General features: G+C 28.4%; 2 protein-coding genes across 3 annotated transcripts; one reads left to right on the plus strand and one right to left on the minus strand.

Moving 5' to 3' along the window:
• Positions 1 to 2304: 2304 nt before the first annotated feature.
• LOC109817533 (cellulose synthase-like protein H1) lies at positions 2305 to 11837 on the plus strand. Of its 2 annotated transcripts, none has more exons than XM_029275241.2 (9): positions 2305 to 2733; positions 8125 to 8449; positions 8681 to 8806; positions 9077 to 9193; positions 9330 to 9542; positions 9666 to 9804; positions 10283 to 10470; positions 10594 to 10947; positions 11092 to 11837. In XM_029275241.2, exons 1-9 carry the CDS (start codon positions 2477 to 2479, stop codon positions 11620 to 11622), a joined length of 2250 nt encoding a protein of 749 aa, XP_029131074.1. In that variant the 5' UTR covers positions 2305 to 2476; the 3' UTR covers positions 11623 to 11837. The 2 variants fall into 2 exon arrangements, with proteins under 2 accessions (XP_029131074.1, XP_020238395.1); XM_020382806.3 differs by lacking the exon at positions 2305 to 2733 and adding an exon at positions 7359 to 7724.
• Positions 11838 to 11953: 116 nt separating this feature from the next.
• On the minus strand, positions 11954 to 18223 carry HPL1 (hydroperoxide lyase 1). Its single transcript, XM_020382808.3, has 3 exons — positions 17763 to 18223; positions 12803 to 13184; positions 11954 to 12725 (listed from the first exon to the last, which is right to left on the minus strand). Exons 1-3 carry the CDS (start codon positions 18159 to 18161, stop codon positions 12088 to 12090), a joined length of 1419 nt encoding a protein of 472 aa, XP_020238397.1. The 5' UTR covers positions 18162 to 18223; the 3' UTR covers positions 11954 to 12087.
• Between the last annotated feature and the right edge of the window lie 8587 nt (positions 18224 to 26810).

The following is a 26810-nucleotide window of genomic DNA, read 5'->3' on the forward strand; positions in this document are numbered from 1 at the left end:
CTGCATAGACAAAAATTTAATAATGTAGCCACAGCCACTTGCGGGAGAAAGTCTAATTTGTAGACTCAGATATTCGTTTATAAATCTTCACAAGTCAGAATATATATATATATATATATATATATATATATATATATATATATATATGAGAATGATTATAATAATAACATCAGTAAAATTTTTATTAAATATTATATCATTCAACTTTATATTAAATGTGAATTTTATAAATACAACTGTTAGATTGAAAGTTTTTTATTCTTAGATAATATATATATAATTTTATATTAATCTAAGATGATTTGATACTTCATTCTTATAAAATAAAATTGATGTAACATATATATTTCAAAATATATTAAAATATGAATAATTTAGTTATTTTTAAGTTATTGTTTAATTTTAACAAAATTTAATATAACATATAAAGTGATATGAATTTTTAATCTAACAGTTAGATTTACAAAATTCACATTTAATATAAAGTTATTAAGCGATATAATACTTAGTAAAAATTATATTAATGTTATTATAATCCTTCTCTATATATATATATATATAAAATGTGTGTTTATTTTTATTTGTCTCTTCTAAAATGAGTACATTTCACTTTTAAAAAATAAAGTATGGTAATAATAGTTGATTTTTTAATTAATCGTTATTATTACATCTAATCTTCTAAATACATCATTCACTTTAGAAAAGATTTTTTTTTTAAGTTGAATTAATAGTTTGATCTTATTTTATTTAATTTGATCGATTTAATTTTTTTATTATTAAAATATTTGATTTAATCTTTTAACTTTAAAAAATGATTTATTGTAGTATTTTCTGTGAAATTGAGACTAATAGTGTTGACCATTTGTACACTTGACATAATAAAAAAGACATGGATAATCACGTGCACAAAAATTTAACACGGGTAGTTTTAGTTCAATATAAAAAATCATGTTAAATTATTTTCAAAATTAAACTTTTTAATAATAGAAGAACCAAATTAAAATAATTGAATAAAATGAAGAACCAAATGAATACTTTAACCATATTTATAAGTAAAAAAAAATACAATGACAAAAAATTCAATCTAAATTTTCTTACATTTATCACAATCTCAATTTTCATATCTTCATATATTTATCTCAATCTCTCCCACCACTCAATTGATCTCGATGGTTTTAAAAAAAAATTAATTATAAATGAAAGAATGAGAGTTAATTCAGAAATATAAATATATCATATATACCTTGAATTTGATTTTGTCTCATAACTACAAATAATACAATAAACTACAAGCGTCAAAAAAAATTATCTTCTAAAAGAAATGTCATTTTAACTTTTTTAAATTAATATTAATTATTTCTTTTTCTATTTATAACCTTAATAATATTATTTTTTATTTATACTCATATTAATGGTTAACTAAAAATATATTTTATATATTCATAAATATTTATTTAGAAAATTTTGATTATAACATAATTTATGTTAAAATGTATATTTATTATATATTTTAAAAAATAAGTATCGTGTCCATCGTTTAAACTAAAATTATTAGACTAAACTTAATGGTTGAAATTGAGATAATATACATAACATCATTTAAATTTTATTATCATCATTATAAATCTTTCTCATTAAAAAGACAAAAATACTAACATGTATAACTAACTTTACATGCATAACTAGGATTAAATCATATGATTATATGATATTTTTAAGTAGTCATAAAATTACTACCGTTCATTCCTTTTTATTAATTATTTAAGATTATTCTATACAAAGTAATAAATGTTGTACATTTTTCTATGTTCTTAAAATTTTGATGTTTCTTATTACACTCATTTTTCATTTTTATTCCACAATTAATGCATATTATTTATAAATATATAAATTAATTAAATATTAAGTAAGAAATAAGGATGTAATTTTAAAAAAATAATTAACATTGTCTTGAAATTCGTAAACACAAATGAATAAAAATAAACTTTTTTTAAAAATAAAAACATATAAAACATTGAATAACTTTTAGTGTTAATTATATATATATATATATATATATGTTGGGTAAATCTATTCAAAATTTTAAAAGTATTATAAAACAGAACTTAAAAAAAACAATTCTTTTAAAAACAGATAAGTATTGATTTTTTTCAAAAAATTACTTTTTAAAAGAAAACTTACACATAAAGGAAAAAAATGTTTATTTTATTAAAAAGCACTTTTAAGGAATAAAATAAATAAAAATGGCCATATATTATAATTTGCTATTCTCCCTCTGGGTTTTGCTCTCACCTTCTAAACTAAGTGATGATTAAAAGACAAAGTTTCCTGAAAGTTGTAGTCGGAATCATTCTGACATGCCATGAAAGAGCTATGATTGATTATCTTTTTCCTTTAAAATGACCATTCTCTGACCACAAAGTGAATTGTGTTATTACCCATTTTTCATTCTAGTTATTCTTGATTAATTTCTTCAATGGCTAATCAAAACAACATCCCTCTCTACCAAAAGATTTGGATTAAACACACCTTTTCAAGAATAGTGGATTCCCTCATCTTGCTCCTCCTTCTCACCCTTCTCACTTACCGAGTCTCCTACCATCACCACTATTCTTTCCCATGCTTTCTTGCATTCCTATGCGAATCATGGTTCACAGTCACTTGGATCACCACCATTACCACCAAATGGACTCCTGCAAAAACCACAACCTTCCTAGACCGTCTCTTCCTTAGGTAAATTCTTCTTCTTCTTTTTATTGGTTGCTTAATTTCTTCATTGTATGCTACTTTTCTTGATTGCAATATAACTTAAATGTACTATTTTTTTTTTTTACTACTAGAGGGTTTATGCATAGGAAAAATATATCTTGACACGCCAAATTAATGTTACTAGCTAGACACCTAAAGAGAGTGAGAAATGAGAGAAAGTAGTAAAGATTATCATGATAGCAACTAGATCAAACTCAAGTCTTGATGTATTATCTCAATTTTATTACTAGGTTGATATGGAGAAAAATATGAATATGGTAAATGGTATGATGTAACACATAGAGAAATAAAACAAAAAAATGAGAAGGGATAATGTGGTGTTTTAAAAATATATAGCTCCTTCACTTGGTTAATATTTATCTTTTTGACAACCTCTAATGTATGTATCTTGGGACTTGATGTCAGAGTTCCACATTCGTCGTTAACTATGATAGGCTTACTTGTAAGATTTTGCTCTATAGTAACTTCCCACAAAATGAAAATACAAAAAAAATAAATTAATTAATTAATAAGACATCTCAATTGCGTTAAACATTCAATCAGATATTGTTTGAAGGTTTGACTAATTTACCTCGTAATAAACGAAAGACTATCCTTAAGGAAAAAGTTATATGATTTTTTTTTATGTGAAATTACTTTAAGTTCGTATACAATGATAGAAAGAAAATATTTACCCTATTATTACTTCTAATATTCTACTATTAAAGAGGTACAAAAAAGGTAAAATTAACATTGAAAATTTCCGATCATTTATGTCACAAAGATTAAAGAAATACAAATTTATACCCTAATAACTAATAAGATAATCTTACACGTGTCATCCTATTTTAAAAAATAGAAAATAATATTAAAATTAAATATAATAATATCCTAATTTTCTAAAACTTTTATCTCATTTAATTTTTTTCTTTTCGGCCTAGAGCCACCCTAGCATACAATCAAAAGCAGTGTAAAGTGTTTAGAATGAACAAATCTGAGAATAAATAATCCGTGAACAACTTTGCTTTAAGAATTTCGAGGAATTGATTAAAAAAGTGAAAAGCATTGGACAGAATATTTATCATGTAGAGAATATAAAAATAATATTTATAAGACGAAGTTTAAGCAGTAATTAGGAAAGAGGCTAAAAATAATATAGAAGTGGGTTGGTACTTGGTGGTCAAGAAGATAGCATTACCTAACCCAACCCAATCCCAGTGTTAATAAAAAAAAGAGTAATGTTTTGGATTCCGACACTCTGAACCATTCAGTGATTTATATCTATATAATATTTGAAATAAATTATTTTTTTAATTTTATTATTTTAAAATTTTAAACATTGAGAGGATTTTTGGGCCAAAATCTTTCGGAAGATGCATCATTTCTGATAAAAAAAAGATATAACCTCTCCAAGTCTCTTCATTCAAGAGATTCTGTTGTATGTCTGCAATTATTATGCATAATTCTACAAGTTTTTTTGTCCACGTGATGGGCCATGGTTTTCCATGCATATATAGAAAACAATGTAGCCACTTGTGGGAGAAACTCTGATTTCTAGAGATTCGGATATAAGTGTTCACGGGTCAGATTTTTTATCAGCAGAAAATCATACTTCCTCCGTTTTTTTTTCATAATCGTTTAAGGTTTTACACGGGATTTAAGAAAATTATTGATATTTTAATTTTCAAAAATATTTATTATTTACTTTCCTATTTTAACTTTTATTTTTTTTTGCATTTTTGAGATTGTTGAACTGTTATCTATTCCTTTAATTATTAATGTATTGATTACACGTGAATTATAACCTAGTGTATTTAATTATATTTGTCCCTTTTTTTGTTTTTATAGTATTTTATTGGGAACATTTTGCTCTTATAAATGCACATTAACTTTATATGGGTAGTTAGACAAAAAATAGGTAGACATTAAAAATAAATACACACATTGTTTAGTAAACATGTATTAATTATCAAGGGTAAAAATGAAAAAAAATAATTAATAATTCATTCATTTTAATAAAATGACAATAAAAAAAACAATAAATTCTGACAAAACGACTATAAAAAAAACAGAGGGAGTACAATGATGTAGAATTCAATTCCATCTAAGTCTTCGGGCATTTACCACAATCTCCTTTATCACTAGACCAATTTTAATAATTTTAAAATTTCTAATTATAAATAAAAGAATGAGAGTTAATTTGGAAATATAAATATATGCCTTGAATTTGACATTGTCAAATAGAATAAAAATAATTAGCAGCTAGCAAATTTATACTACATTATAAGAATACTTTTAAGTATAGCTAAAAATTCCTTTAAAAAAAGTATAGGTAAAATTTATATATATATATATATATATATATATATATATATAATATAATATAAGATATAAAATATTATTAAATAATAAACTATAGTGAAACCACACAATTTATTAAAAATAAATAAATTTCAACTAGCGGATCAGTATGACACTTAGGACTAGACATAATCTTGACTTATTTAATTAAGTGTGTAAGCAAGTTGCTACATGCAATCATAGTTAATTAAAATGCAATGCTTTTAAAATTGAAACAAAACTGAAAATGATATTTTTATCAAAAACCAAAAAATTGAAGATTGATTCACAGTTTAATGATTTAACTATATGATTAAATGAAAGTCAAATCGGTAAAAATTAAATGTATATTTTAATATTATATAATATATTAAATAAAAATATAATAATAATAATAATAATAATTTTAAATCAATACAAAAGGACCACACAAATACCCTTATTTTTTAAAATAATTTAATAAACCATGTGACAAATAACACCAACATAATGCTCAGTTTTAAGAGAAAAATTAGTTTTTTATTCCAAACTTATTGTAATTATATCTTGGACATATAAATACTTTTGATTGCCTAAATTATTTAATTATTAAATTATTATTATTTTGAGAAAAAAAATTATATATATATATATATATTAAATAGAAATACCATAAAAATAGTGCCTAATTATATATATATATATATATATATATATATATAAACGTTTATACTTATTTACTTTAATTAATATAATAAAATAAAGATACGAGATTACACAAGTTTACTTTTTTCTTTTTTTTTTATGTATCTTACACCTGACTTTAATAACAAATTATAAGCTTTGAAGAAACATATATATGCCTTCAGCCCTTCACAAAACTTTGGCTTAATTGTATTTTTTTTTATTTAATATTATAATCATGTAATTTTGATTCATCATATTTTAATGAGTAAAATAAACCTTTTAAATATCACAATTAATTATGCAATTTTAGTGCATGTATAAAGGTGATATGATTGAATATGTTCATCAATTAATATTAATACAAAAGACAATAATTACAATTTAATGTTAATAAATATAATTTTAGATGCTATTTTCAACAAGAATGTTTTTAGGATATTTTTTTGTAAGAACATTTTAAGAAAATTTTATCAATTTCATAATTTTTTAATTTCTCTTTCATATTTTATTCTTAAATTAATTTTTTAAATTTCATCACAATATAAATTATTTATGGTAATTTAAATATAATTTATATATTTAAAAATATTTATTTACTATAAATTTTGGTTATAATATAATTTATATCAAAATACATTGTTATTATAAATTTTAATAAATAATTATTAGGTGCATTGACTAAACCAAAATATTAATGTGTGTATATATAACTAACTTTACATACATAATTAGGACCTAATGATATAGTTATATGATTTTTTTTTATGTAGTCATCGACGGATTCAAAAAATTTAATTTTCGGAGATAATTACATATATAAATTAGTAGGGGCTATATTCGTAATATAACATATTATTAACTATACTTTAAATTGTGGAAATTTTTATATATAAAGGAAAAATAAAAATTTTGCTGGCACAAGTGCCCCCAAACCCCTCAATGCAGATCCATCCCTAGTCAAATAATTAGTACCTCCATTCTTTTCTAGTTGTTATTTAAGATTTTTATACACAAACTAATAAATAGTACATTTTTTTTTCATAAAATAACTTTCAGATTTTCTATTATATTCATATTTACTTTTTTCTTCAATTAATACATATTAGTTATAAATGTGTAAATTAATTAAAAATTAAAAGAATTAAATATATAATTTATAAAAAAAAGTAATTATTAATATATATTGTTTTAAAATTTAATGTAAGTAACGAATAACGAATAGAAAGTAGACAATTTAAAAAAAAATAGAAAGTAACGAATAACTTTTAATATTAATTATATATGTAGGGTAAATTTATTTTTTTGGATAAAGATAAGAAAGATTACAAAGATGGTCACAATGAAAATTAAACCTAAATTTTCATGCTTCTTACTACCCTAACCCCTCCCCACCTAACCACTAGACTAACCCTAGTGGTCATTAAGGTAAATTTATTTAAAACTAAAAAAAAAAAAGCAATACACTTATTTGTGTTTTAGAGAATTTTTTTTTAAATATAAATACTTTTTTTTAGGGGTAAATTTATTTAAAACTAAAAAAAGTATTTATATTTTAAAAAAAAATTCTCTAAATCACAGATAAGTGTATTGATTTTTAAAAGAAACAGAAAATTACTTTTTTTAAAATGACCATTCTCTGACCACAGAGTGAGTTTAGTTGTGTTGGCCACTACTGTTTTCCATTTTTGTAGTTTGAGTTTCTTGATTTCTTCAATGGCCAATCGAAACACCCTCCCTCTCTACCAAAAAATTTGGATAAAACACACATTTTCAAGAATAGTGGATTCTTTCATCTTGCTCCTCCTTCTCACGCTTCTTGGTTACCGAGTCTTCTCCCATCACCACTATTCTTTCCCATGGTTTCTTGCATTCTTATGCGAGTCATGGTTCGCACTCACGTGGCTCACCACCATTACCACCAAATGGACTCCTGCAAAAACCATAACCTTCCTAGACCGTCTCTTCCTTAGGTATATATTCTTATATATATCTTTCTTCTTCTTCTTTTTGGTTGCTTTACTTTCTTAATGGCAATATAACTTAACGTACTACATTCTTTTTCTTTTTTACAAGAACGTTTATGAATAGGAAAACTATATTTTAACATGTTAAATGCTGCTAGACACCTAAAGATAGAGTTACAAAGGAGAAAATGTAGTAAAGATAACGATCGATGATAGTAACAAGATCAAGTCAAGTTTTCATGCATCTACTTTAACTTTTATTAATAAGTTGATAAGAGAAAAATATAGATATGATAAGTGGTATGATGGAGAGAAAAAAAACAAAAAAATATGGATGATGAGGTGTTTTGAAAAACTGGGACGTACAAAAATCATTGTTCTTATGGATATGCATTTTTTTGAACAGGATACGTGAGCTTCCACAAGTGGACGTGTTTGTGACAACTGCAGACCCTGTGCTTGAACCACCCATCATCACAATCAACACTGTGTTGTCTCTTTTGGCCCTTGATTACCCTGCTAACAAGCTAGCTTGCTATGTTTCTGATGATGGGTGTTCCCCTCTTACCTTCTATGCCCTTGTGGAAGCCACTAAATTTGCCAAACTTTGGGTGCCTTTCTGTAAGAAGTATAATGTACAAGTTAGAGCACCCTTTAGATACTTTTCTGAGGAAGCCAGGGCCAACAACAGTAACTTGCCACAATTTCAAAAGGAACGGTTAAAAATGAAGGTAATTTATTTATGGTATTAATTAGCCATTTTGTCTACCAAAAGAGGAAGGTTGGTTACAGACACACACCCTGAAATGATTGATATTATACCTTCTTTCCCTTTTTGTATTTTGTATTAATGGTTATGGATGTGAAGTTTGAACTAATTGATATGGATGTGAAAAAGAAAAGTGTTTATCTTTATCACCTACAAAGCTTAAAATGGCAGTTTTTGTTCTTATAATTTGCAGAAAGAGTATGGACAACTAAGCCGTAAAATTCAGATTGCTTCCCAAAATTTGAATCCGTTTCCACTCGTTGGAGAATATTCTGTCTTCTCAAAAACACAGCTGAGAGATCACCCAACCATAATTAAGGTACAATGCATCAAGCATTTATGTAAATATTTATATATCACATATTATTGGTGTTGGTAATTTGTTCACTAGCATTAATGTATTACATTTTTGAAGAGCCAATTTTTCTTATCTAATCTTTGAATCATCATACAGGAGTGCTAGGGTAAATATCTAATTTGTCTTTTCAAATATGGAGAATATATTAGAATAATAATGAGCGACTTTAGAGTACAATTACAAAATATATTCATCTTCGGTTAAAAGAAATGTTTTAAGCTATGTTGATAGGTAATATGTGAGAACAAAGAAGGTCATACAGATGGAGTACCCCACTTAATCTATATATCTCGAGAAAAAAGGCCACAAGAACCACATCATTACAAAGCTGGTGCCATGAACGTGTTGGTAAAGTTTATTTTCCTATTAAATCCATCAATATAATCCTCCCATCAATAACATTGTCAAAAGTCAAATGTCTGTTGATCACAGATTAATATATACCTGCATTCATTTGATCTAAAATTTCCCATCATTTGTACAGACTAGAGTTTCCGGGTTGATGACAAATGCTCCCTTTATTCTAAACGTGGATTGTGACATGTATGTGAACAATCCCAAGATTGCACAACACGCCTTGTGCATTTTGTTGGATTCAAAGGGAGAAAAAGAGGTTGCATTTGTTCAGTGTCCCCAACGATTCTATGATGCAGTAAAGGATGATGCTTATGGAAATCAGCTGGTCGCTTTGCCTATGGTGTGTCAAATCATACACCAAACAAATTTGCATTATGAGAAAGCTAGCAATAGGTTTATGAACTATGAGAAACAAGTGATAACAAATAAACAAATCTCATTTTTCATGATTTGTGTAATGCAGTACATAGGAGGTGGATTTGCAGGACTTCAAGGGATTATATACGCAGGAACAAATTGCTTTCACAGAAGAAAAGTTATTTATGGTCTTTCTCCCAATCATGACATTCAAAAGGCAAAGAAGGATTTTGGTTTCATGGATGGTACTAAGACTCGTTATGTTTTCGTGCTTTCGGAAATTCTCAAATCAACCTTTATATATTAAAATCTCTATTCAGTAAAAAAATATTTTTAAACTTTTCTTTAACAAGAATTTTTTTTTAAAAAATAATTTCTTATCTAATTGATTTTTATTTATCATAATTATTCATTAATTAAATTTTAATATTTTTAAAATAAATCATCAATAAATAAAATAGTATTATATTACAATATTAATTATTTATTTATTATAAATTTAAAAAATAATTTGTATGTTTAAAAATATTTATTTATACAAAAATTGAAAAAATAATTTATATATTCAAATAGAATATTTATTTATATATATATATAATTTATCATAAATTTTAATAATATAATAATAAATATGCATCTACTAAAATAATAGTGAATATAATCATTGATGCAGCATATTACAATTTAGTAGAATGAGGTATACAACTTCTAGCCTTACTACAGGAACATTGTCAGAAAAGAAAACAACACAAATATTTGGAGCTTCGAAAGGGTTTATTAAATCAGTTGATCATGCTTTAGAAGAGACGACATTTACTCCCAATGAAAACCTTTTCAAATCTCTTGATGTTGAGGCAGCAAGCAAAGTTGCTAGTTGTGATTATGAATGCAGCACAGCTTGGGGTAAACAGGTGAGAAATGGAAACAATATTCTATTTGTTAAGGCCACAAATTGCTATCATTGCTACGTGGTTAGCATTTTTTTAATCCATTATGTGGAAAGTGATTACTATGTTGACTATTGAGAATGTTAGGTGGGATGGTTATATGGATCAACATCAGAGGATGTTCTTACTGGGCTGGAAATGCATACAAAAGGTTGGAGATCTGAAGTTTGTTCACCAGATCCAATGGCCTTCATGGGCTGCTCTCCTCAAGATAACCTGGGCCAAATGGCCCAACACAAGAGATGGTCCTCAGGGCTGTTTGATATATTCCTTAGCAGTCACTGTCCAATTTTTGGCACTCTATTTGGAAAACTACAATTCAGAGAATGCTTGGCGTATATTTGGCTCACTAATTGGGCCTTACGATCTGTCCCTGAAATATGTTATGCCCTTCTCCCTGCCTACTGCATCTTTACCAATTCCAGCTTCTTGCCCAATAAGGTAAGTCCAGACCACATTACACAATAAAAAATATTTCCATTCAAACGTGTACATATTAGTATTTTTCACCTCAAATAATGAAAGCACTAAAGTTGTACCAAAAACATGTTGCAAAACCTTAGACTAACATCGATGGTCGTGCAGGAACCTGGCATGTGGATCCCTACAACTCTGTTTGTGGCCTACAACGTAGGTACTTTATCAGAGCACTTGATATCAGGGTTGTCAGCTAGAACATGGTGGAACAACCAAAGGATGGGAAGAATAACAACCATGACTTCATGCTTTTTTGGATTTTTGGATATCCTACTTAAGCGCTTGAGGATATCCGACACCGTATTTGAAATTACAAAGAAAGATCAACCATCTTTTGGTGATGAAAATGTGGGCAGATTCATTTTCAACGGGTCTCCGATTTTCGTACCTGGCACAACCATCTTGTTCATTCAACTCATGGCACTAGTTACCAGCTGGTGGGGGTGGCAGAATAAGAATGAGCGTGCATATGGGCTTGGTGAGGTGTTTTGCAGTGCGTATGTGGTTCTGTGCTACTTGCCATTCTTGAAAGGACTGTTTGCGAGAGGAAAGTATGGAATTCCCTTATGCACAATATTGAAGGCAGCACTGTTGGCATTCCTATTCGGTCACGTGTGTATTAGTATCGTTACCTATTGATCTGTCAACTGGTCCTGCTCAACGTGTTCTAATTACTCAGTTTCTTTGAATTATGTTCACATTGTAAAAGAACAAGCTATTGAATTCTGAAAGAACGTTGAATGACATCGAGATCAAGTTCTAGTGCTGGAAAGATGTCTTACAAAAGTCATCGATTGATCCCATTTTTGCAAGTCATATGTCAATTTAGAAAAAAAGTTGTATTATTTTTTTTAGCTGTATTATATTTATTGATATGAATTATTTACTTAGTTTATTAATGACTAACTAACTTTAAGTGAAATTAATCTTTCTAATAAATTTTGGTTAGCTACAAAATTTGAACTGGAGATACTAGTTAAAGAGATGGAATCTAATTTCACTCAAACCAAGTTAAGAATGTGGTTTATGGAAGAGTTGCATTTACACGCTCTTGTGATTAAATAGAAGGTGCAGAGGGAAAATAGATATTTAGGGTTGCTTGCTTCAGTTGGCCCTTTGAAGGGCAGTGATGGAACTGGCATCCCCTTTGATGGAATCATACCTGCGAAGCAAGTAAGCGACAATGAAAGCAGCGGTGAGCGTGACAACGTCCTTACCCGCACACTGTTTATTGGACACAGTAGGAGACCCAGTTTGAGGCCCATTGGACCAATACAAGTAGTTAAGCAATTGGGCCCCCTTCTCCCCGGTGAAGCGGTCCGGTTTGAAGGTCTCGGGTTGGTCGAAGATAACGGCGTCTCTCATGACGAGCTTCTGGAAGCCGCAGAGCAGCTCGCCCTTCTTGACGGCGAAGACGGAGTCGTGAGAAGTGAGGCGGAAGTCCTTTCGGGCACGACCGTACTGGAGCGGAACCGGAGGGTTCATGCGCAGCGTTTCGTAGACGACGGAGTGGACGAGGTCCATCTGTTTGAGGGAGTCGAAGGTGAGAGACGAGGCTGTCCTGGCTTCGGCTTTAAGGTTGTCCTGCAATGTGGGGTCGGAGGCTATGGCCTCGATCAGAGAGGGGAGGAAAACGGAGAAGCCGCCGAAGGAGTTGAACCCCAGCACGAAGAGCAAGTTGTGGATGGCCTCTTCTTGGGTCAACCCGAAACCCGTTTCGCCTCGGGTTATAGTTTCCTTCCCTGTTATGTTAGGGTGCATGGGTCATTAAATGCATTGGAATTAAGCAGCTATAAAAAGAATAGAATTTGTGAGCGACCATGTTGTTTGACGAAGTTGTAGATGTTGTTGTAGTCTCCGCTGACGAGGAAAAAAGGGTAGGCGAAGGAATGGAGGAAGATTTCTTCGAGGGGTTGGAGGATGCCGATGCTGATTGTGGGAAGGAGCTGAAGAGCGAGCCAACGATCAAGCATGGCATAGCCTGACTCTGCTATTTTGGGGTCAAGGGAAGGGTCTGCACCGGCCAGGACTTTGCAGAGGAAGCTGAAGAGAAATTGTTGTAGCGGGAAGATGTACGATACAGATGTGGATTTGGAGAGTGATGCTTCGATCTTCTCCCACATTGTGTCCAGGTTAGATACTAGTTCTGGTATCCATATGCCCGAGCTTCGTTTCAAGATATCCATGATGTAGTTCTTCACCTGCATTGCATTGCATCCACCATAGATCAAATTTTAATCTTGTTGCTAATAATCACTCATTCAGGGTTACAACATAGAAACATGTCACGGTTATCATTTGGGCTGTCATTGCAACAGATTAAATCAATTTTTTAGAGTAATTAATCAAACTACTCCTCACGTTGTGAATACTGTTGGGACATGGGAGTGTAATTTGATCAACAAAATTTACGTTCGGAGACTAATATGAAAACTAAATGCATATTTAGGGAATACAGGTGTAATTTTTATTATGCACTAACTAATAGAATAAAATAAATTTTCTCAAACAAAAAAAAAAACTAATAGAATAAATTAATAATTTGGTCCATGAAATATCGTTGCCTCTTAATATTCTTTGAACTATTAAAATTGTATAAATCTAAAGTATTTTTATCTTTATATGTATAGAAGACTTTTTTCACTTGTTTACTTGTTTCTTTTTACAAGAATTACTTCTAATTATTAATTACATTCATTATATCTTTTCTAAAATATCTTCATCTGATTAACAATTCTTTTAAATAGAAGATATTAAATATTTGAAATTAATTGGTTAAAACTTTCTTTTATTAGAATTGAAGAAGAAAAATAAACACAAATATATTTCTCTTTTAAATACTAATTAATTAGACAAAAAATGATTAAAAGTGAAAGGTAAAAGCTTAGTTTAAAAGATCTTAAGAGTAATTTTGAAAAAGTAGTTTAAATTATTGACAAAATTAATATTCTTAACTATATTAACAAATTTTCTTAAGGAGTACTTTAATTTTATTAAAATAATTTTGTAAAGTTATAATTTGTGATGGAGGTATGACCAATGTTGTTACATTACCCTTCGAAGTATTGGGTTTTGATTCGAAAAAGTTTATACTAATTAAAACAAGCTAGTATATGAAATTTTTGTTATTGAAACTTGGTTTGAATGAAAACTCGTTCTTTGCTAAAATAAAAAATAATATTTATATTTCTAACTTTTATCACTATTATATATGAATTCAATAGCTAATATTTCTGTTGTGGAGGCACCATGGCAGGATCCAAGTGCATAGTCACTAGTCAGCTGCAGTAGGTGTTTTTGTGTGTGTGTTTCTTCCCTACGAAAATAGTTTCTATTTCAGTATAAAATTTAGATCAATTCTAGCCAAAGCATAAAAATGAAACTGTCATTAGATTATCAATAACTTATATATTTATACAATTATTTTCTCTTTTATTTTTTATTTTTAAATATTTATCAATATTTCTAATTTTCCTATCATTCAAACTAATAACTTGTTAGTTACTAATTATTATATTAATTTATATTTAACTTAAATAAGTTTTTATTTTAATAAAATATTAATATTAACGTATAAAAAAAGAGGGAAAAAACTTATACGAACTAAAATTAAAAAAAAAAATAATAATAATAATAATAATAAAAGATCCCATCCTACTGTATATTTTAAAGAGAGGTTTATGGACACAAAAAGATAGCGCGAGTTTTAATTTTGATGCATTATATATAAACCAATTTACTTTATATTATTGAATTATGACTTAAATATGTTTTTAATCATTTAAATTTGAGATAAATCTATTTTTAGTCTTTCAAATTTAAAACTAATTTTTTTAGTTTTATAACTTCGAAAAATCTTATTTTAATTCTTATGCTTAAATTTCATATGCAAATTCATCAAATATTATCAAACAAAATTCAGTTATTAATATTTTTATTAGTAAAAATATCGCATTAAATTTAGTTAATATTATAGAAATGTCTCAATCTATCATAATGAGATATAATATTGGTGATCTTAGAAACTAAAATAAGATATTTTTAAAATTATAAGACAAAAATTCAATTTTAAATTTGAAAGACTATGAACATATTTAAATATTAAATCATTGTATTAAAAAATATCAATGTTGACTACCTTTTGAAAATCAAGCTTTTTTTTAACATTATGAGTTTTTGATGTTTTAATTTAATTATATGAATTATTTCTTTTAATTATTAGTGTTGTCGTTTAGAACTCTAAAATCAAGTCACTTTAAGGGTTAGGATGCCTTTGAGATAGTGACAGGCATAGTTATGTTCAACTCAAGAAAAGTACATTAGATTTTTCTTAACATGTAAATCTCGTTAGTTTATGTTTTCAAAAATCCCAAAGTGAAGCTAATAAGAAGTTCTCTAAAGCTCAAGTGATCTTTTCTACCTTTCTAAACCTTCTCGTCTCCCTTTCTTGTAACTAAATCCCTTGACTAGGAGGAAATTCAAAGCTTAAGGAGTTGAAGATCTCGCATTAGAACGATGCAAAAAGTTTCCTTTTCTTCCTCTTCTCTTCTCTTTGGAGCAACTAGAGATAAGAGACACTTTGTGGTTTGAATCACTTGATGTTAAATGCTTGTCGGTATGGTCTAAATTCATCAATTGCATGTTTGAATTGGTGAAGAAATGAATTGAATCTATTGTGAAAGAGTAACCTTGAATGATGTTATTGGGTTGATTGATTGAATCTAAATGTTGGGTTGATATGTAGTTGATTGTATAATGATGTGTATGTTATTAAGATGTAAGCCGATAGATTTTTAAGTTGTGAAGTTTTATTATGTTATAGTTGATTAAGATGTTAAGTTGTTGGACATGAGGTATTGATACATGTCTTTGTTAAGATACATAAAAATTACAAGAGAGTAAAAGATGTTTTAGAAATTAAAATATTTCATTGTATGGATATAAGTTGTGGTGTTCCAAAAGTCTAATTAAAACCCTTAAGTAAGCTAGTTTCTGAATAGATATATATTTTTAAAGTTGTCTCCTTTAAGTTTTATATGGTATCCGTAGGTGGACAAAGTCGAGACGTGTGTATAAAACGATTAATTGAGTAAAGTACAAGGTCGAAGACTTAGTCCCTTACTAAGTATTGGAAGACATAGTATTTGGAGAATAGTTGATAGGTTAATCCCATAAGTGACTTAATATTGCAAACTAATGTCGTGGTAAACTCATACTTAAACCATCTTACCCTGACAGAGTACTAGACTTTCTAGTTTAAGTGACAAGTACCTGATAAATCAAAATAAGTTATTAAATAGGTTCTCTAAGAGGTCTGAAGTTGTTTATACATGATCTGATTGTGATAAGTCAAACGTTGTGATTTGATAGGTCTAGCTATTTAAATTGTTCACCACTATTTGTAAGAGATCTCCGTATTTGATATGACAACACGTTAGTTGCTTATTGTTGTCTATGTTGATGATGTTGTAATGCCAAAGTTCTTAAAGATGTGTTGTGTTGTAAGTTGTATGTGGTAAATTGGATGATAAGCTAAGTTGTGTTGTTTAAATGACTATTGTTGTTTAAGTTGGTTATGTTAATACTTTATGTTTTTGTACATGTTGAATTCTTTCACAAACTTACCTTATGTTTTTCCTTATGGTTATACTTTGTATAAGAACAGAATAGGATAAATAGGATGACTTGCTTAGTTGGTGGAAGATCATGTTGGTGATGATCTGGTCTTGATATTATTACTCTATGTGTAGCATTTATTATATAGACGTTTGGCCGATAAATAAGGTTTATTTTGTATATAATTATGTATTTGATATAGATTCTATATGCATACAGGATATGTGTATAACTCCATTGAGGGGATTTACATTTTAAGTTATTTTATATTTTCTATCTTATATATGTATAGATTATATGGTTGTTTATATAGTTGTTGCATGATAATCTTAGGTTAATCATATATTATTTAGTCTTTTCATTGCATTAAAGCTTAATTTAATGTAATTGATGTGTTGACATATTAAAAAACAATATAAAAAAAACAAAACACATTATGCTAAATTTAATTTAAACCATTAAAAAAAATCAAACTTCAACCTTTTTAAGAATTCATAGCTCATATCCTCACACAAACAAAATTTCCCACCTGCCCCTAGTAAGGTGAAAAATAGAAATTCAAATTGCAAAATTTTTCTAACCGACGGTGTGGGCGACACACGGGTCCCATCTTTAATTTCATCTTTTAAGAGGCATTGGACTAAACTTTTATACTTGATTTGTCTAAACATTAAAAAATGTATAATTATTCTTTACCAACTTTAAAAATGAACATGACAAATCTATCTGTATCTATTGAAATATATTAAATTAATACACATTGATTATGAACAAATATAATACAAGACAACATTCAAAATTATGCGGTGATAATTATTTTTTCTGTTCGAAAAAAAAGCTAAAATCTGAAACCGAGTGACTGACTTAGCTCTAAAGGTGTGAAGTTGAAAGAAAGAAAAAATAATAAATAAATAAATAAGAGAGAAATAAATATAAACAATAAAAGTAAAATAAAGTGTTTAATTTTAGAAAAAGTGTGAGGAACATGTAAATAATTTATATTTCCCCCTAAGCATCTGATTCTGAAATATGAAGTAAAGGGAAGGCAATTGAAATTTGAAACTGACAATGGTTGGTTGCACAGCACATAATAATAATGGATAAGGATTTGGGCAAAATGATAGGAAAGGTTGAATAAAAGGAATAAAGTGTGCAATGTGTACCTTGGCATGTTGAGGGTCGGTGGTGTCCTGGTAAACGCCGACCCTGAGGTTTCCGGTGAAGGCGAGGCTGGGGACGAAGTCTCCGACGAGGACGTCCTTCTTGTCGACGAGGTCCATGTCGAAGAGGTGGGAGAAGGATTTGCAATCCAGGAGGGCGATGACGTTAGGGTTAACGTTCAGGAAGAACGGGAAAGAGGGAGGAACGTTCGTGCGGAACACGCTGCTCTTGTGCTTCTCCATTCGCTTCCTGAAGAAGCTTTCCGGCTTCTGGAACCAGAAGTAGTCCAGACGGTCCGAAACCGGACCCACCAAGGGCAACCCGTAGCTCCCCGGAATCTGCCGGATCGGGAGCTCCGTCGGGGTTGCCGCCGTTGCCAGCGACGGCGGGGGAAATGACATCGTCCACGAGGAGAAGGGAAGGTGTGTGATGATGATGATGAAGAAGAGGATAAATGACGACACAGTGAGATATTATTCATATTATTATTATTGTGCAGCACTACAAAATTGTTGGATTTTTAATTTTTTTTATTTAAAGTATATCTTAAATTTAAAATTATTTTTTTATTTATGTAATTATATATATATATATATATATATATATATATAAAAGAGGGTTCAAATTATAATAATATAACTTTTATTAAGTATTATACTATTCAATAATTTTATATTAAATATAAATTTCATAAATCTAACCATTATTATAATTCTTCTCATATATATTAAAATTTTAAGTTACTTCAAAAATTCACGACAAAAACGCATCCAGTTAGTAATATATAATATATATTGAGATGTTATATTTCTTACTAAGGGCAAAATTTAGGTATGTCCGTATTTGTGATTAAATATAAATATAAATGCAAATCGTCCACATAAAATTTTAATTTGGATTGATCCTTCACCAACAAAGTACAATAATGCCTAGGAGTCTATAGTCTATTACTTTTTGTTTATAAAGCTTCTGCTTTGTTTAGGGTGGGAATAATTAAATGGAATTGAATATAATAAGTGAGAATTAATTTTAAAAAAATAAAAAAAAAATAGTGTAAAATTTATAGTTATTCTATAGAATAGAATTAGATAACAAATTAGTATTTTAAAATTTTATTTTATATAATTAAATTTTTATATAATAATATATTATTTATAGAATTATATTTTTATTTTTTATTAATTAATTATTTAGATAATAATATAGGAAGTAGTCTTATCTAAGTATTTTTAAAAAAATCACACAAATTCACCTACAAGAGAGAGTAAATTAAATTAGCTTGTATCTTATCATAATTTTTTCATAAATTCACTTAAATTATCTTCTATAAACACGCATATATTATTTTAATTCCTTAATAATTTTTTCTTTCTTTTTCATTTCCTACCAAATCACTTATTTCAAACATACCATTAGAGTAGTGAACCTATGAATATTATTATTGGTTAGGCAAATGTTGTATTGTAAATATATTATGTTTACATAAAGGGATTGAATTTTTTTTATAAATTATATGAACTAAAAATTTAAAATAAATTACATTAACTTTTCTTAAAATTTTGTGAAATTGTAACAATAACTTTTTTTTAAAATGTTTTATAGTAACATTTGTTACTGTGTAGGTTTTAATGTAATGTTTTATAAAAAAATTAATGTAATGTCTAATTAATATTAGGGACATTTATTTCTCATATTAAAACATCATTCTTTGAAATGTAAATTTGGAATATAAATTTTCTATATTTGTTACAAGTTTTAAAATTGTTATAAAAGAGAGAAAAAGTTGAGAGAATAAACAAGATAATAAGAGATGAAGAAAAGAATCTGACTAGTCTATTATTTTGGGAGAGGAGTAACCTATTTATTAGTACATGTGGTAATTGAACAATTACACAATAAAGAGAATAATACATAACGGAAATATAAATGGTAATGATTGATAATGAATATTGGCATCCACTAATTAAGCCACTAATTATTATTCATAACACTCTCTCTTGGATGTTCAATATTTAGAATGTGTCTCGTTAAAACCTTACTAGGAAAAACCTTGTGAGATAAAAACCTAGTGAAGGAAAAAGAGTACATCATTCATAAATATTTATTTCTCCCCCTCATGCATACAATCTTTAAGACGACGGAGTCCAATCTTGTGTATCAACTGTTCAAAACTTTTCTTGAAAGTGACTTTGTAAAGAGATCTGCTAGGTTGTCACTTGAGCGGACTTGTTGAACATTTATATCACCATTCCTTTGAAGATCATGAGTAAAAAAGAATTTTGGTAGAATATGTTTTGTTCTATCTCCCTTTATGTATCCATCTTTCAATTGTGCAATACATGCAACATTATCTTCATATATAATTGTTGATATCATTTTTCCAGAAGATAAACCACAAGTTTCTCGTATGTGTTGAATCATAGATCTTAGTCAAACACATTCACGACTTGCCTCATGTGATGCTAAAATTTCAGCATGATTAGATGAAGTGGCTGATATGGTTTGTTTTACAGATCGCCATGAAATGGTTGTACCACCACTTGTGAACAAATATCCTGTTTGTGATTTACCATTATGAGGATCTGGCAAATAACCTGCATCTGCATAACCATTTAGTTTTGGTTTGGGAACATTTGAATATAATAATCTCATATCTATTGTACCTCTAAGATAACGAAGGATGTGTTTAACTTCATTCTAATGTCTTCGTGTAGGTGAAGAACTATATCATGCTAACAAATTAACAGCAAATGCTATATCAGGTTGTGTATAATTAGCAAGGTACATTAGTGCTCCTATAGCACTAAGATATGGTACTTCGGGACCAAGTATTTCTTCATCCTTTTCTTGGGGTCTAAATGAATCTTTGTTAACACCTAAAGATCTTACAACCATGGGAGTGCACAATGGATGTGATTTGTCCATATAAAACCTTTTAAGCACCTTTGTTATATAAGCTTCTTGATGCACAAGAATTTCATTTTCTAAGTATTCAACTTGCAGTCCTAGACAAAACTTTGTCCTTCCCAGATCCTTCATTTCAAATTCTTTCTTTAAGCAATTTATTGCTTTTGAAAGCTCTTCAAGAGTTCCAATAATGTTTATGTCATCTACATAAATTACAATTATGGCAAATCCATTTTCAGATCCTTTTATAAATATACACGGACAAATTGGATCATTTTTATATCCATCTTGTAACAAGTATTCACTTAATCGATTATACAACATACGACCTGATTGCTTTAGCCCATATAGGGACTTATTCAATTTGATCGAATAATCTTCTTTAAAAATTGCATCGTCAAGCAAATTAAATCCTTCTAGGAGTTTCATATAAATGTCAGCATCAAGAGAGCCATATAAATATGATGTAACTACATCCATTAGGTGTAAATTAATTAAATATCGAAAAGTACTTGCATCCACTACAGGTGAATATGTCTCTTCAAAATCAATATCGGGTCTTTGTGAAAAACCTTGAGCAATTAGTCTTGCTTTGTATTTCACAATTTCACCATTTTCATTTCATTTTTGCACAAAAATCCATTTGTATCCAATTGGTTTTACACCTTTTGGTGCACGTAGTATTGGTCCAAAAACTTTTTCACTTAGCAAGCGAGTCTAATTCTGCCTCAATTGCATCTTTCCATTTTGACCAATCATTTTTTTGTCGACAATCGTTGATGGACTTTGGTTCTTGATCCTCAATATCATTTATTTCTTTTAGCACTATATTATATGCGAACACGTCATCAATATTGACATTGTTTCAATTCCATCGTATTTCATTCATGACATAATTTATTGAGATCTCTTCATTTTCAATAATTTTAGGTACTTGAGTTTCTTCTGGAACTGAAATATGAGTTATGTCAGAGGAATATTTTTGAGTTTTTACATCCTCAATTTGGTCATTTTGCTTTTTAGCTCCCTTTTTTATTTGAGGATTCTTATCCTTTGAACCAATTGGTCTACCACACTTCAGGCGTATTTGTGACTCGTTTGTAGTATTAAATTGTCCAACAGCTCTTATTGGAGCATTAGCCGCTGGTATATATGACTTAGTCACCCTTTTTGGATCTGTGAATACATTTGGTAATTGGTTGGCTAGATTTTGCAAATGAATTATCTTTTGAACTTCTAGTTCACATTGTTTTGTACGAGGATCAAGATGAGATAATGATAATTCATTCCAACTAATATCTTTTTCCAATTGTTTTTGTTCTCCCCCTAATGTTGGGAAAATCAACTCATTAAAATGGCAATTGACAAACCTAACCGTAAATAAATCGCCTATTAGTGGTCCAAGATATTTTATTATAGATGGGGATTCATACCCAACATATATTCCCAACCTTCTTTGAGGACCCATTTTGGTTCTTTGAGGAGGGGCAATTGGAACATATACAGCACACCCAAAGATTCTCAAATGAGAAATATTGGGTTGCTCACCAAAAACCAACTGTAAAGGAGAGAATTTATGATAATTTGTTGGTCTGATGCGAATTAATATTGCAGCATGTAAGATTGCATGCCCCCAAGTTGTCATTGGAAGTTTTGATCTCATGAGTAATGATCTAGCAATTAGTTTTAAATGTTTGATAAATGATTCTGCAAGTCCATTTTGTGTATGAACATGTGCTACCGGATGTTCAATATCAATTCAAATGGATATACAATACTCATTAAAAGCATGAGATGTGAATTCACCAGCATTATCCAAACGAATTTTCTTAATTGGATAATCAGGAAAATGAGCTCTTAATCTAATTAATTGAGCTAATAATCTCGCAAACGCCTGATTGCGAGCTGATAATAAACAAACATGTGACCATCTTGTTGATGCATCAATTAAAACCATAAAATATCCAAATGGTCCACATGGGGGTGTATTGGTCCACAAATATCACCTTGTATTTGTTCTAAAAATAAGATAGATTCATGCCCAATTTTTGCTGGTGATGGTCTAATTATTAACTTTCCTTAGGAAAAAGCGGTACATGAAAAAAATATTTGATTGAAGAATCTCCCGGCTCTTCAATAAATGTTCGCATGAATTTTCAATTATTTTTCGCATCATGATAGTCCCAGGGTGACCCAATCGATCATGCCAAACCTCAAATTTATTTTAATTTGTAAACTTCTGGTTTACAATAATCTTTATTTCAACTGTATTAATATACGTGCAATACAGATCATAGGAAAAGTAAATAATTTTTCCAATACTTCCTTTTTATTCAAATGGAGTTTCGTGATATAAAGATATTCTACATTTCTTTCATTGTTTGTTTCAATATGAAAATCATTTAAACGAATATCCTTGAAACTCAATAAGTTTCTATAAGACTTAGAAAAATATAATGCATTTTTAATATGCAACTTCGTGTCTTTCAGTAATAATATATTAGCTTTTCTAGAGCCTTCAATTATATTTGTAGTATCATATAACATTAATTTCTCGCATTATTGAATATGAGAAGATAAAAATTAATATATTAGAACATTCACTTCAGGGAATGAAATAATGCTAGTTAAAATGGTCTCTTGCTTAAAAAATCTCAATATTTTGTTTTAGTCTTTAAGAGACAATACACCAACTAAAGATATTTCTTAATCCTTTTTTTTATATAAAAAAAATTGCTACTTCTGGAGCAAAATAGATGTATGAAAAATATAATATATTTTTCAAATCGAGAAATCATTATAAAAATGACATTCTTGTTATGTATCTTTAGACATCAATTATATTAATAGGATTTGAAACCAAACCCTTTAAGATTCAACAACGTAACACATGAGTTCAATTACATGACAAGTTGCTTATTTAAATCAATTTAATCATGAAGAATATCAAATTACAGATGTAAGAAAACTCATAATCTTTTCAAGAAATCACACAATACCTAAATAGGCTTGAGGACACGCTTTGCTAGTCATAATTTTTATAAGTGTCTCAAATATCATTCAACATTACAATTATGAAATTTACAAAATTATTTCACTTCCAATGATGACCTCATTTATATCAAAGGATCAAATACAATATAATATATTTATATCAAAATTTTCACTTTTGGTGAGATTTATTTTATTTTTCACTTTTCATATTATTTTCTCACTTTCGGTGAGAAAAATATTCTTTTATTTTCATTGTCGTACAATTATCTCACTTATAGTGAGAAAATATCCTTTTATTTTCATTGTTGCATAATTATCTCACTTCCGGTGAGGAAATATTCTTTTATTTTCATCGTCGTACAATTATCTCACTTCCGGTGAGAAAATATTCTTTTATTTTTTAGTTTTGCACAATTATCTCACTTCCGGTGAGAAAAAAAAATGTTTAAAATTTCTTAATTTGACAATGTCTTCTAGATCATTGTAAAATCGTTATATGTGTATATATATAACATTCATGGAAAATTATACAATTTTACAACACATATCATTCACGGATAATCATTCAATTTCAAAAACAAAAAAAACAAAATTTGTTCTTTCGGTTTCATTTTTTTTCTCACCATTTTCCCACTTCTGGTGAGAAAAAAAATAAAGTAAAAGAGGTTGAACATTCTTCTTTGATATTGTCTTCTAGACAGATTTCAAAAATGTATGAAGAATTTCTTTATTTAATAGTGTCTTCAAGACTACTATAATGTCTTCAGGAGTATTTGATTCATAACAATGTAAACAATACAAATTTTTGATAAAATCTTATTATGGAAAATGAATAGCTAACCTTGAAATATTTGTCTTAAAAAAATATGAAATTTTTCAAGAAAAATTTTCACAGCTTTGTCTTATAGTTGCAACACCAATAGCGAAAAGACTATCGTGCTGATAATGTATTATAAAAGAGAGAAAAAGTTGAGAGAATAAACAAGATAATAAGAGATGGAGAAAAGAATCTGACTAGTCTATTATCTTTGGGAGAGGAGTAACATATTTATAAGTACATGTGATAATTGAACAATTACACAATAAAGGGAATAATACACAACGAAAATATAAATGGTAATGATTGATAATGAATATTAGCATCCACTAATTAAGCCACTAATTATTATTCATAACAAAAATCTTATTTTTGGGTATTGTTTATTTTTCAAAAAAAAATAGTTATTTTATATTTCAAGTCATTTTGGTTCCCATGGTGAAGGATAAAAAAATTATATTTCCAATATTTTTTAATTTATTTTAAATTTAAAATTATTCTTAAAAATGTTTAAACTTAATCAAACATTTTGAATTTGTAACACCTCTCTGATTTGACATCTCAACGATTCCACTCCAAGATATTTCACATTACATAACTCTTCGTTGGTGAAAATCTTGCTTATCAAAATCCTCTATTAGTAGCCCTTTATATTTGTCCTCTTTTAGGATCAATAATTGATCCCACAAATTAATATAAAAATTTTCAGCATACTTTGTCCTCACTCATATATTTTCTAGAAAACTTTATGAAAGGTCACTCATACCTAAACTACTCTATGCTAAAGACGTTTAACAATGGAGTTCTTAAGTGATGAGTTATCAAAAAGTAGATATATTTTGTTGATATAGGTAGTACAAATTAATCCGTTTAAATTATTCTCAACTAAACAATCTCACACATGTATAAATAAATCTCTGAATCTCTCTCATTCTGATGTGTTTGAATTGTTATAAGTCGATAAGCTTTCGCCTGGTTCATCCCTGAACCACACTGTATTGGGAGAGAAAACCTACTCTAACACAACTTGTAAGTTGTAACACACCTCAGATTTGAGATTTCAGCAACTCCACTCCACAATACTTTACATGATGACACTTCACACAACCCCTTATTGGTTATAACTTTTCACCAATTAGAACCCTTCATGAGTAGTATTTTTAATATGTCCATTTGTTTTTAGGATCAACGATTAATCCCATAAACCAACACAAGATTTTTTAGCATATTTTGTCTCTACTTGCATACTTTTTGAAAAACTTTTCAAAATGTCATCCATCCCTAAACTGTTTCAAACTAAACATGCTTAATTGTGGAATTATTAAGTAATAAGTTATCAAAAAGTATATGCATCTTGTTAATATAATAATATAAATTAATTCTTTAAGCCATCATTAATTGTACAGTCTTACACATGTATAAGTCTCTAAATATCTTTTATTGTGTCTTATTTATCATAGAATTAGTCCTGATAATAACATTTCTAATTATATTACTTTTGAGAATATAATTTTCAAGAATATAATATCATTTTATAAAACAAATACCTCTTTGATGTAATTTTTTTAAGCAATTAGAGAGATTATTGTAGGATAGAATAAATAAGGAATGTTTATGCAATTTTATAAAATGTCTGAATTATTGGTGTAATTTACTCAAAGATTAATTTTAATAATTGAAAGTGCAGGAGTGTGGGGACCATGTGGTGGTGTGGGGCATCTCGTGTTTTGGTCTTTGGCTCTTTTTTGTATGACACGGTTGAAGGTTAGACGTCTCAGTCACGTTGAATATCTTCCCAAAATGTCACTCTTACCCGATGATATTTATCTTCTCGACACCGCTAGAAGCATGATAAATGTGTTTTTTAATATATGCTTTCAATATGAAATATCCACCCAAAAACAGACAGACTTATTTTTATCTGAGATTATAAATGAATAAAAAGTGAATTTTTTTTAACATAATCTATTCATATTCTAAATCACGATTTAAATCCTACACAATTTATTTAAAAGAATTAATTCTTGATACAAGATAATAATGTTATGGTTGAATTAACAACGACGCCTCTAAATCTTTTAAAATAAGTAAATTAAATTGTCGTTAAATGTCTACCAAAATTTCAAACCTAACCGGATGATATGTCTGTTCTCCACCACGCTAAAATCGTGACAATAATGTTATGATTAAATTAACACTGATGTGTCTAACTTGTTCACAATTTTTAAATTGAATCTTCAAAATTATTACAGGTTGTCATTTTTTTTTTCTGTTTTAAGTCACTAAAAACTAATTCAGAGATATGAATTTTTAGTTTAAAAAACCGTATTAA

The sequence above is a fragment of the Cajanus cajan genome, chromosome 10, assembly GCF_000230855.2.
Source record: "Cajanus cajan strain Asha chromosome 10, NIPB_CcT2T_4, whole genome shotgun sequence".
NCBI lineage: Eukaryota > Viridiplantae > Streptophyta > Magnoliopsida > Fabales > Fabaceae > Cajanus > Cajanus cajan.

Bases quoted from the DNA above. Each gene is read 5' to 3' on its own strand.
- LOC109817533 (XM_029275241.2), top strand. From the start codon at position 2,477: ATGGCTAATCAAAACAACATCCCTCTCTACCAAAAGATTTGGATTAAA. The intron at 8,450-8,680 runs GTAATTTATTTA...TATAATTTGCAG, and splicing joins AGGAACGGTTAAAAATGAAG to AAAGAGTATGGACAACTAAG. The intron at 8,807-9,076 runs GTACAATGCATC...CTATGTTGATAG, and splicing joins ATCACCCAACCATAATTAAG to GTAATATGTGAGAACAAAGA.
- HPL1 (XM_020382808.3), bottom strand. From the start codon at position 18,161: ATGTCATTTCCCCCGCCGTCGCTGGCAACGGCGGCAACCCCGACGGAG. The intron at 13,185-17,762 runs GTACACATTGCA...AATGCAATGCAG, and splicing joins CCGACCCTCAACATGCCAAG to GTGAAGAACTACATCATGGA. The intron at 12,726-12,802 runs GTCGCTCACAAA...CTAACATAACAG, and splicing joins CAACTTCGTCAAACAACATG to GGAAGGAAACTATAACCCGA.